The 13,282-nt window shown below is 38.6% G+C and overlaps 2 protein-coding genes across 3 annotated transcripts in view; one reads left to right on the top strand and one right to left on the bottom strand.

The window, feature by feature from the left end:
- Positions 1-13,282, bottom strand: part of LOC138128364 (serine palmitoyltransferase 1-like) — a 165,727-nt gene that overhangs the window by 93,476 nt on the left and 58,969 nt on the right. The gene's annotated exons all lie outside the window — the stretch shown is intronic.
- Positions 1,357-3,269, top strand: LOC138128804 (uncharacterized). Its single transcript, XM_069045008.1, has 2 exons — positions 1,357-2,042; positions 2,103-3,269. The coding sequence occupies exons 1-2, from the start codon at positions 1,635-1,637 to the stop codon at positions 2,730-2,732; spliced, it is 1,038 nt and encodes a 345-aa protein (XP_068901109.1). The 5' UTR covers positions 1,357-1,634; the 3' UTR covers positions 2,733-3,269.

Below are 13,282 nucleotides of genomic sequence, written 5' to 3'. Positions count from 1 at the left end.
ACTTGGTAAAAATACAAAGACAAAAACAAATAAGATATACTTTAATTTAATCAGTAAAAAGACGTTACATTGCTTTTGAAATCAGCAATGTTAAAATGGACAAAACTGAAAGATTTGGTCTCACATAAGAGATCTATACAGGCTAGACAAAAATCGTGGAGCATTTAGCCAGTTCCAAAAAATTGGGGATGAACACATTGTTCCCGAAAAAATAAAAAAGATGCGTGTCAAAAATTGTACCCAAGTTTTTAGTTTCACATATGCGAGCACAATGAACTTGTATGCTGACTACAGTCGCCGACTAGAAAGTACGGATGAACTGTATTTAGCTCCAGTACTGCAGATCTCCTCCTGTTCTTTGACCGATTGTTCGATAGTGTAAACGGTTCTGCGAGTTCTGGACAACCGGGGAAAGAGTTGCGCGGTCTTGTTACAGAAACGTCGGATCATTTAACTGTGTGGCGAGATTCCCTACCTGTACTACAGAGTATGTTTTATTCGTCTGATAGAGGCAAACTCATAACGCCATCAATAAAAAAATGGGCTCATAATATTCGAGCGTGTATATATTTGCGCTCCAAGTTATTTTCGTTGTGCTTTAAATGATTTGCCATGCGCAATTTTAATCAGGACCCCATCGAAAATTTCTTTTCTTGCATAAGAAGTCACGGAGTGCGTAACACAAACCCCAATTGTTCGGCTTTTATAACGACATTCAAGAGCCTCCTGGTCAATAATTTAGTTTCTCGCCGATCAATTGGGGCTAACTGTGAAGAAGACGAATCTGAAGGTATTCTTTGTAATTTACGAGCTTTCCTTACCGAACAAGGAAGTGTCGAATTTAGTTCTCCTGCAGTTCAGCCTCCAGTTTTTCCAGCAACTTCTGCTTCTTCTAGTACGTCTGCTACTTCGACATTTGTAGCCAATTATACGAATGCGTATGTTTCGGGGTACGTAGCAAAAAAAAAAATTAAGTAAGAGTAAATGTAGCGGCTGCATGAAAACCATGTGTGCAACCACCGATTTGCCGGAAAATATTTTAATTAGAGAAAGAGAATTTAAAGGGTACAAATTAGCCCACCCTTCCTCTGCTTTTTCCATAATTTTTAGACAATGTACCAATTTGATTTTAAGTAACATCCCCACATTGATTACAGGTTACAATATTAAACATAAATTGCAACGTACATTGGCAGACGGCAATTGTAACATAAACACCCTATTTTGCAGTAAGCATAATACAACAAATGTAGATACTTTCATTAGAACTACTGTGAATATAATTCTACATAATTATATTATAGCTATTTATGTAACCAGTTAGGAAATGCGTTATTCTGTGTAACGAGTGGAATATTTGCGGGACGAGCGCAGCGAGATCCCGCAAAATCACACGAGTTACACAAAATTGCATTTCCTAACGTGTTACATACAAGATTTTTTCTAATTTTGACAAAAAAAAAGTTTCTTCAAACGTTAAACGAAGTAATGAATTTCATTAATAATAAATTATTATTGTGTTAAAATATCAAGTAGGTAAGTAGACACGGTTATTTTGCTTAAAAACAAAAAATATGACAGTGTCAAATTTGTTTTGTGTATAATTGTACTGAGTTTTACTGGAAACATCCAAAATGTCTTCAGATTCAGATGATATACCAAGTGATGTAGAAGAGGCCGCACAAAGTGCGATATCGTCCGTAATCCCGAATAAGTCAAAAGCCAAATATGATTTACCTTACGAGAAATTGGAAAAATGGTGTGAAGGAAAAAACATAAAGCACATCAACGAAAAAATTTTGCTGGCGTATTTTGAGGGAAAGAAGACTCTAAAAGCTTCCACACTGTGGACTCTTTATTCCATGCTGCGAAGCGAACTATCTCTAAAGAGGAATATTGATATTAAGAAATATACTAATTTAGTGGCATTTTTAAAGCGGCAGTCAGACGGTTACCACGCTAAAAAGTCCAACGTCTTGTCGAAACAGAATATCGCCAAGTTTTTAATTGAGGCTGATGATAAGACATTTTTAATGGCAAAGGTAAACTCGAATCGCACAATTAACTGTTTACATACTTATTATTACTACCTATCTTTTAAGGTTGCAATGATCGTTGGAATAGCTGGTGCATGTCGTAAATCTGAGTTAACCTTTCTACATGTCGAAGATATTGTGGACAATCAGTCATATTTTCGAGTTAATATTCCGAATACAAAAACAAAAGTTATACGTGAGTTTGTAATTACAAAGGGAAATATTGACGGAGTAAATTTTCTGGATATAATCAAGAAATACATTAATTTACGTCCACCGAATGTTAAACACAACCGATTTTTTGTTAAATATAATAATGGAAAATGTAGCATTCAACCCGTTGGAATTAACACTATTGGTAATCTACCAAAGATGATTGCCAAACATATTGGATTACCAGATTGTGTCTTATTTACTGGCCACTGCTTCAGAAGAACTTCGGCCACTTGGCTGGCGGACTCTGGAGCTGATATAATGAAAATAAAAAGACATGGGGGCTGGAAGTCCAACTCAGTAGCAGAAGGTTACGTGGAGGATTCATTAGAAAATAAGAAAAAGATTGCCACCGATATCCTTGGGGAAACATCAAATTGCGTTTCTCAGATATCGGCGAATTCTACTACCACTTCCCTTTCATCATCAGGAGTTAACATAAGTAATTGTAAGAATTGCGTTATAAATATTTACCAAAATTAATTAAACACTATAATTTTTCTTGATTTTTTTTTTTGTAACTGGTGATACAATAAATTTTTCCTAACCAGTTAGGAAAGATTTTACTTTTCGTAACCAGTTACGAAAAGTGTGACGTTTCCAAACGTCAATTAATTTTGAAAAGTGTCACTTTATATGTCAAAATTAGAAAAATAATATTAATAAAGTCCTAAAAGGGAAAGATTTTAGGCATGCGAATAGCGGAGACTATGTAAGGTCGTTAGCATTTACAAAAAGTGCTAAAAGATTTTGGCGCAGAAGAAAATAATGTGTACCTAACCTATGTTATGATTTTCAATTTCATTTAATCTAATAAAAGTTATTCCATTTTCAGCAGTAGATCCAAAATTTGACTCATTCTAACATTTTTAAGCATAAACATTTACTTGTCTATTAACATCACATTAAGATCACCCATTACATAATTATGCATACTTATTTGAGGAAGTCTATGTATTATATTATACTTCTACTTCTAATTTTTTATTTTACTCAGAAATTAATACATATGTTGGTAATGAATAATTTGTTTTTTTGTATACATAGGTATTACTTTATTTCGATAAGTAAATAATAATGAATAAATCGTAACAATGTGCAATGTCAACCAACTAATATTAAGATTATGGCCATTTTCTGGAAACTGATAGGGACGGCATCTCTGGTAAACCATTCTCATATGTTAAAACAATTTGACGGGAAACATCACTTTTGACATTTCCTGTCAAATATATTTTGAAACATTTTAGAAACTAATACAACTACTACAAAAGGAAGAAAAGGAAAACGGGGCAGAAGAAAATGGACAGCCATACCGAAAACGAGGTGGTGGAGGAGACGCCAGCAAAATAGGACGAAAGGGAGGGCAGCAGTGCAGATCGGGTGAAGGGGCACACCCTGGAGATCGAAAAGGAGCTAGGGACGATCGCGGAGGCGATCAAGAAGGAGCAAGCGGGGAAAATTTCCTTCACGAAGGAAGAACAGAAGAGGATCCTGGAAGCATCAGGAACCATCCGAGCGAGCGTAATGCAGCTGCTACTGGAGGTGATAGCGGCCCAGCAAGCGCAAAAACCAGCGGGCGGAAGAGAGCGGGAATGGGGCGAAGTCCCAGGTAAGTGGGAAGACAAAGGGGGTGCAGACGGAAGGGGCCGCAGGGAAAAGGGGCAGCCACAAGCGAAAGCAACACCGAAGGAGGTGCAGGCAAAAGAGACCCAAGGAACTCAAACGAGGAAAGAAACAGGTTCGAAAGGGGAGGAGAGGAAGACAAAGGAGGGTCAGTCAAAGAAGGCAAACCCCCAAGAGGGAAGCTGGCAGACGGTCTCTTACGCTGCAAAGCTGAAAGCGAACATCCCACTAAAGGAGGAGACGACCGTGAAAATGCAAGGAAAGTCAGTGGAGGAGGTGAAGGCAAAACTGGTGAGGAAGCTCGACATCGAGAAAATCGGGCGACCACTGAGCCAAGTGATCCCCACGAAAAGAGGAGAAGTTGTCCTCGTAAGCAGGAACGAGGAACTACGAAAAAAGCTAGAAACGGCGTTCAAAACGACAGAAGGAATCGAGATGGGGTTGAAGAAGAAGCTAAACCCCACAGTCACGCTGACCGGACTGGAGACAGGATGGAAAGAGGAGGAGATTGTCGAGGAGGTTTTCTAGGAGAACGGTTGGATCCAGAGCACCGGCACAATGGAAGAATTCAAGGAGGCCTAAAAGTTCCTGGCCAGGAAGCGGTGTCAAAAGTCACCGAAGGAGAACCTGACGTTCGCGGTGGAACCACGACTCCACAAAGCCCTCATCGAGAGGCACAAGATCGTGGTGGGGCTGACCATGGTCTTCGCTTCAACTGCAACGGCCTGGGACACATCGCTAAAAGTTGCAAACAGAAGCCGAAATGCCACAAATGCGGCAAGGAGGGTCACAAGATCAAGGAATGCAGGGCAGAGAAATCGGGAACTGCAAACAGACAGGGCACAGAGCCTACGACAAGAAGTGACCCACGCTGAAGAGGGCACTCGAGTGGAAGATCGCCCGAACCGCGAGGTGCTGAACACGCAAGAACTACTGGATAGAATTAAAGGGGTCGCTAGAAGGGACTCTAGTAGTGTTAGAGAACCTACTGGCCAGTAGAAGAGGAAAGCCGACCATCATCGCAGGGGACCTCAACGGGAGACATACAGCATTTGGGGGAGAAGATGAGGACGTCAGGGGCCGGCAGATCATCGATCTAGTCGAAGCAGCCAACCTTGTGGTAGAGAACGATCGGGACTCAATCCCGACGTTCGAGACTGCCAACAGGAGGAGCTGGATCGACATCACACTTTCCAGGGACGCGAGGGTGGAAGGCTGGGCAGTCAGAGAGGAAGAAACGCTCAGCGATCACAGGAGCATCTCTTTCAGCGTTGACAGCGGAGAGATGGGAAACGACCAACCAAAGGAAATGAAGAGGATCATGATGGTGCACCAGGCAGATTGGCAGCTGTTCAGGGACGCCGCCATCAAATGGAAAGGGGCGATCTTCGAAGAAGACACGGCCGAAGACAAGACATGGCTTCCGCCGTCTGGTAACGTCTGGTGGAATGCGAAACTCAGACGGATCCGGGCAGGAGTTCGGAAGGCGAGGAGCCAGATGCAGGGAGAAAGAAACCAGGAGCGCCGAGCGGAGCTCTGAGAAATCTTCAAAAAGGAGAGGGCAGCCTACAAGATGGCGATCAAGGAGGCGAAGATCGAGGCGCTCCGGAGGCCCTGTCTCTGGGAAGTCCGGAGGATCCGTGGGGTCTTGCGTACAAACTGATCACCAGCAAGAAGAGGGGAGCAGCAACGCCGTGGACGACGATCCAGGACAACGAAGGGAACTGGGCCGGAAACCGGACGGAACCCGCGATTGCACTCATCCGGAAGTACTTTCCGGAAGATGACCCAGGAGCAGATACGGCCGAGAATCGCGAATCGAGAGCCAAGAGCCCCGAGTGGAACGACGACCAGGCCAGAGAGATTACCCAACAGGAACTCAGGAGGACCATCCAGGAGAAACCGAAGAAGAAGGCGCCAGGCATCGATGGTTTTCCATCCGCAGGACTCGAATATTTGTTCGAGGCCATCGGAAGAGATATGCTTGAGGTGTTCAACCGCTGCCTCAAGGAGGGGAGGTTCGCAAGAGTGTGGAAACAGGCGGAAATCGGCTGGATAGAAAAGGTGTACGACAAGATCTTGGCAATAAGACTGACGTACCACCTAGAGGTGAAAGGACGGCTATCGGACAAACAGTTCGGATTCAGAAAAGGCAGGGGGACGATCGAGGCAATCGACAAGGCGGTCGAAAGTCTCAAGAAGGCGAAGACAGAGTCGAAGCACGCGATCATGGTGGCGTTGGACATCAAGAACGCCTTCAACTCGGCATGTTGCTCGCGCGAAGCGGCTGTCCGGGGGACCTGGGGCGGGCCATCGCGGACTTTCTGCAGGATTGCAGCGTCACTTCAGAAGGAGTGACGGTCAGGACGTCGAGAGGTTGCCCACAGGGATCGTGTCTGGGGCCTATCTTGTGGCTGCTAATCATGGAGGAGAGGACCGCCATCGGAGTCATCAGGACCGAACAAGGAGAGATCGTTGAGAGGAAGGGGCTGCGACTGCAGGATGACTACCCGACACATATGGCTGAGCAACGGACTCCAGAGTGGCACTGGATATGTTGACCAAGAGGAAAGGAGGGACAGCGCACAGAATCCACAAGGAACTGATGCGGATCGAAAGAGAGGGATCGGCAGTGAAACTGAAGACGTTTTTAGAAATAGTTGTGGATAAAAACGAAAATGCCATCCACAACACAATGAAAAAATCTTGTGAATTTGTAGAGAAAGCTAACCATCAGCTGAGAAGGAATTATAAAATTTTTAAAGACAACCAGGGCCGCGTTGCACAATAATTTTATTAGTAATAATATTAGTCTTGTAACTTGTAACTAGTAAAATTATGTTGCACAATCTCATCTCTAGTAATTTCAAGTTACAAGTTGTAAAATGAAAAATATTAGTGTATTTTACACTGATTTTACTAGTAGCTGTTGCACAATAGCAGACACAAATCAATTAATATATTAGTCTTGTAGTTTTTAATGTCAAATTTTCACAAGCAAAACGTCGCTAATAAATATTGATATCCGAATTTACAAGTTGAAATATTTTTCTTCAAAATGATAGATGACTTATTCTATGAATCAAGCAGTGAAGACGAAGCATTTCCAAATCGAATAAGGTAGCATAGGGGTAAAATTTTTCGCCCTCGAATTAATTTTTCATTTGAATTAAGAATAGAGTTTTTGGAGCAATTTAGAATGCCCGCAGAAAAAATGAAATTGTTAGAACAAATAGGTTACAGGATTCAACATAATAGTTGAAGAAGTGGGGCTATTAGCTACTACTGCTAGACAATAATTATGTACCTAAAGTGAGTACAGGTTGCAAAGACACACTTGTCATAGTTTGGATTGAATATTTTCCATATAAGTAATTTCAAATGACTAATGCCATAAAAGTGCTGTTGCAAATGACAAGTGTGTCTTTGCAACCTGTACCCACTTTACATATAGCTCTTCACTGGTTTGGAATGGTAGCCAATATCACACCATTTCTGATAGGCATGGGGTGAAAAAATAACAGTACCCATGTCGTGTTATAAAAAAATGTTGTTAAAATGTCGTGAATAGAACTTTATTTAATGTGTTGTGTCATGGGCAGAAAATATTCAAGAGGAAATTAGAAAGTTTTATTGAATTGCTAATTTTCTTCACGATGTGGGGTTGTAGATGATATTACATATTTTATTTATACATAATAGTTTTATTTTAAAATATTAAAAATTTCTTCCAAATCGGGTGATTGGGGAATTGTCCCGAGAACTGATGCAGCATTTTATTTATTTATTTTTTTTTGGTTAAAATGCATAATAACAACTTGCGTTGGTCATCGCGTTTACCCCCATTTATAATTTTGGTTTGTGATTTATGGAAATAACAAATTAAATTACAAAAATTTAACGTGACAGGCGCAACATTAGATTGTGACAAGTAAAAATAAATCAAAGCTGACTACACTAGTAATTTCATTTTTTTTTTCTAATAAAATTTAGCAGAATTTACAACTATAACTAAAATAATTGTGCAACACAATCTATTGGTACTAATAACTAATAACTTGTAACTTGTATTTTGTAACTTGTAAATTCTTAAATATTGTGCAACGGGCCCCAGAAAAACAAGTTGAAAATTCTCCAGCAGTCCTAACACATATCATTATCCGCCTAGTGCTAAAGGTAAAACACTGCGGAAACGTTGCAAAAATTGTTACAAAAAAGGGTTGCGTAAAGACACAATTTACTAGTGTAAGATCTGCAAAGCTGGTTTTTGCTTAGAACCCTGTTTCGAAGAATTTCATCGAAATTTAACCAACTAAATTTCGGTGGAATTCCTCGATAAACAGATAAAAATAATTGCCAACAGTTACTATTTCAATTTGGTTTTTTTTTTGTGATTTTTCAGTGTTATTTTACTCATTTGATATATTTTTTGTTTTTTATTGTAATTTTTCTGTCATTCTAATCATCTTTCTTTTTTGTATTAAATCTTAATAAACAACTATTGATAAAGCGTGTTTTTCATTTATCAAATTTAATGTGAGTTAGACGCACACGGTGCGTTGTCAGCGCGTGACGACTAAAACAGTTGCCACACGCTGATGACGCACAGGGATGAGCGGTGTCGACAATTTGTGTCGACAATGTTATTGTCGACGCGTCGACAATTAGCTAGATGTCGAGAATTTGGGAGCTGTCAACAATGTCGAGATTCCGATAATTACAAGTTTTAATTGCATTCAGAAAACATCCTTACTCTCGAAATAAAAATTTAAGAAAAGTGACGGTTTTAAATGCACTTTATGTAAATTTTGTTCTAACGGTGTATGTACGCATTTCAAAATAAATTCAATCCTGAAAAATAAAGTTAGGTTATGTCATGTTGTTAACGAACATCAACTACTTTCTAGAAGCCTTTTTTGCGATAAATAGGAATGTCTGATTATTATTTAATACAGTTTGGATAAAATTTAAAATAAAGTGGGACAAGTCTTGCTGCAGATTTTCGCTAATACATACATATTTAATATTTAACTGATTGCAACCGGTTGTAAATGTAAAGTTTTAAATTTGAAACTTGTCAAAAAAAAAATCCAAAACAATCAAATCGAACATGGTCCGCATTAACAATTTGGTTAAGTTGGAAATAATGCTAAAGCTGAGTACGGTTGGTCAATAAGGAGGATTGCTCTCAGCTTTAATATCGCTAAATATACAAGAGAACAACACTACCTTGATTTGCAAAAATCACCTTTATTGACTATGACATCAAATGACCCTCTCAACGATCATTTATATGCGCTAAATTTATACAATTACCTATCATTTATGAAACCAAATACGAAACTCATTTTTACCGTTATGTTTTAAAATTATATTATTAGAAAAGTTTTCGCTACGGGACTGCGGCCGGTCAAGACCGAGTTAGGTAGAAAATTTCAAGGCAAAACCGAACATCTGGCAGCTTCAAAAAATTGCAACCTTTAACGCTCCAAATTGTTGTAAACAGCACCGACCCAAACAAAGCCTTTAGTAAACATTTCAATGCCGAGTATGACACTTTGTATCCAATGTTTAGCAGTGCAGCAGTTGTGCTGCACACTTTCGAGATATAGGATATTTATCTGACTCTGAAGGCCGATCTAATAAAACTATAATATTCACCACATACAGGGAGCGGCATTGTGTAGATGTATTTCACAAAGTATTACAATTAAATCTGAATTTACTAAGAACGATCCCTGTAATTGAGGAAATGACTGTTCGTTCGGAGTTTCTACATGATTTGACAAGAATTATGATTGAGACAAAAATGACCCTTATGGTAATAGTATTTTACAGTAGAAGTCCGTTAGGATAGCCTTTACTGCCGAGCCAGAGATTTTGTGAGACGAGCTCGCAGAGCGAGTCGAATAATACTGGCGAGGCTGTAAAGGCCCTAACGGACGTGTATTGTACAATAGTTTTTGTAATATCTCTACGATTCGTTCACAATTATCTTTTTTAAATACATTTTTTTCGACGCCATCGAAAAAACCGAATGATTAATAAGTGTGCGGAGGACGTCGTCATGTCTACCGTTGTTTGTGAAAAAAAAATGTTTCAATGTTGTTTGTCAGATTTGTTCAACGCTTAACTTTCCGTTGAAAATAAATGAATGAAATCAATAAAAAATCGCAATCAAGATATGCACGATGTCCGGAAGTGAGGTATCGTTATTGCCTGCAAAATCGCGCTTGTGTTAGTCTTAAAATTGTGAAGCATCATCTTCGATCTTATCTACATTTGCTGCTGTTTGTCAGATTTGTTCAACACTTAACTTTCCGTTGAAAATAAACGACTGAAATCAATAAAAAACCGCGATCAAGATATTCCCGATGTCTGGATGGCCGCAGAGCAAGTGAGGTCATCGTTATTCCCTGCAAAATCGTGTTGGTGTTAAAATTCTGAAGCATAATCTTCGATCTCGTCTACATCTGCTAGTGGCATACGGATTTCGATTAATTCAAGGTGTGTCCCATAACATTAAACATTAATTATTGTACCAATTGTAAAAAAGTTGAAAAATAAAGTTTAGTTCTACGTTGCTATAGTTATTTAGTCATTCATAACGGCCGCTCCCGCTCGTAACGGACACCCTTAACGGATTCCGGCCGTTATGAGGTTGTTTACATGGTGACAAACAGTCCGGATATCCACCTTTAACAACTAGATATTACAAAAAACTTTTTTAAGGTCAAATTACGATGAAACGGTCGGTACCAACATCTTCATCTGGGGTCCCATCGGTTTATTAGTCTGGCCTTCAGAGTCACATAAATATCCTAAAAGATGTTTGCAAATTTACGTTTTTAATTTTGATGCAACGCCAAGAAAACAATTTGCAGACCCTTTGACGGCTTTTAATTAGTTGTTCTCTGATCCCACTCGGCACCCGCACAAAGCTTCCGTATTTAGGTACATAGTTGCCTGTCTACCTATGACACTTATCGCTAACATTTAAAATTACAGCTCAATTAACACAGCTAATATGAAGTACGAGTAGGAGCAATTGTAACGAGTGTTTTTTTTTTTTTAATTTGGCGTCGAAGCAAGCGTTGAACTGTCGATTGTGAACGCACTATACAGGTTACGGATCAGCTGTTTAAATCTTACGCTTTTACACGAGTGGTGCGATCTCAAATTCTCAATCGAATCTCCAACGTCTACTTTGACGCCAAATTTTAAAAAACACCCTTTATTAGCTGTTCACGATTGATTTAAACACGCAGCAGGCCAAGATATTTTTTTGTTAGTTTGGCATCAGGTCTCGTCATATGACGTTTCGTTATTAAATATTCGTCTTGTTGTCAATTCCGTAATTGATTTAGTACAATTCAATTATAACCTAAAATAGATTTATTATGCCAAATCACAATATTGATTGCCAATTAAAATGTCAGATTTTCATAGACATTTCAAATTTGAAATAATTGTGAATGTTGTATAACAAACTGTTGGCCTATACATATACGACAGTGCATGTGAAATTTAAGTCATACATAACCTCACATTATTAGAATTTCCGACATTGTCGATATTGTTGACGCAGTGTCAACGTTTTATCGACATTGTCGACATTGATGACATTTGATGATATTGATGACGCATTGTCGACGTGTCGATGTCGACAAATAAAGTCGACGCGTCGCCGCCCATCCCTGGACGCACCATATGCTTTTTTCAAAATAGAGACATAATATACGAAAAAAATTATTTTAAATAATATTCTTTCCTTATTTTGTGAATTTCATGATCCTACAAAAAAAAAGATAGTGAGCACTGGGGGTCCGAACGCCATATTTGGTTAGTAGCGAACGGATAAAGAAGAACAAACTGAATTTGAAGCCAAAGAGAGACAATTGAAATTAGAAATTTTGAAAGTGCAACTCAAACTGAATTAAGATTATGTAAAAAGTTTCGTCAACACCTTAAGAAAACCTTTTATAAATTCTATATAAATTACAGTGTCATTATAAAGTATTGTCTCATCGCAGTTGGTGTTGAAAACCCACACAAATTTTGGATGTGCCGCCAGCCTCGCAACGTTAGACAAACTATCGTGAGATCGTTTAAATTTACAATTAAAGTTGGCTATGACTTTAAAGTTTGATTGGCAACACCATTGACATCTTGATTTGGTTTGTCAAAGTGGCGCTTCAAAATTCAATACAGAATATGAAACTGCGACTTAACAGTTGTATCAAACACCTGGCTTGATTGGACTATCAAGTCTTTTCCAACTATAATTCTATCTGGGAGGAGTGGATTGACTCGATCAAGCAACCAATAACTTCAGGATTAGCATAAGAGGAAAGAAGTGGTGGTGGGTGTTGTTTACTCATATGCTAAATGTAACAATGAACAATGATTGGAAATTGTACCTACATGCTAGTTCTACAAAATGTGACTTGCTGGAATTTATGAGAAACATATCACGACATTATCTGACATCCTTTCAAAAGTCCTCTTACAGAAGACGTCGTCTGATAGGTACCGTTCCCGAAAGCATCGCCCACCACCAAGATAAAGGAGGTCATTTTCCCCAGAAATTAGAAAAACAGCTCAGATGTCGAAAATGCGGCCAATGGGCAAGATAGCACTGCATCAAGTGTAAAGTTACGCTTTGCTTAGAAAGAAATTATTTTGTACTCAATCCCCAATGTACTCTTTTGAGTACAGCCCTTTTTCTTAAAAAATAGCAATTATTTTAATAAACTGTTACTAATATTAATAATTATGAATATATGAAAACAGAAAAAAGAAATTAAAAAAAAAAATTGTGTGGGCTTAAATGGGTTAAGTTTACACTATGTGACTTGCTTCCTTGCTTTCTCTGTGACTGAAAATAACAAACGTCAAAACTTTAAGGTTTGAGGTTAGATTACTAGTTGTTTGTTAGTGTTCAGACTTCGCTTGTGGGCAAGAAAGCTTCTTAGAAAAATGATTCCAAACGACTCTTTATTGATTATAATGTCAATCTACATCATATTGGTTCAAAGAGGACAATTACGGGGTAATAAAGTAGAAAAAGTCAAGAAAAGCAAATTTAAATTTTTTTAAATAATAGCATTAGGTATCCCTTAATTTTGCTGCGAAGTGTATTTACCTTTCTAGCTATTTTTTCGCCAAACATCACACTTAGTACTTAATATAAGATAACCTCAAATGTCGGTTAAGCAGATTCATGATACTATAGGCAATCATTCAAAAACTGACATGGAAATAGACACCGTTCTCTTCTGAATGATGATGATTTTAAAAATTGGTACCTATCTCTGGCACAACTATCAATATGGCCGTCACATGTTAATTTCAACATTATTGTTAACTGAAGTTTTTAATTTTTAATAATTTTATTAATTACGTTT

This window comes from Tenebrio molitor, chromosome 4 (genome assembly GCF_963966145.1).
Source record: "Tenebrio molitor chromosome 4, icTenMoli1.1, whole genome shotgun sequence".
NCBI lineage: Eukaryota > Metazoa > Arthropoda > Insecta > Coleoptera > Tenebrionidae > Tenebrio > Tenebrio molitor.
This window is presented reverse-complemented; position numbering and strand designations above follow the sequence as displayed.

What these genes read in the sequence shown, in the direction of transcription:
- LOC138128804 (XM_069045008.1), top strand. Translation starts at nt 1,635, where the DNA reads ATGTCTTCAGATTCAGATGATATACCAAGTGATGTAGAAGAGGCCGCA. An exon ending in AGACATTTTTAATGGCAAAG is followed by an intron (nt 2,043 to 2,102) that starts GTAAACTCGAAT and finishes CTATCTTTTAAG; the next exon opens with GTTGCAATGATCGTTGGAAT.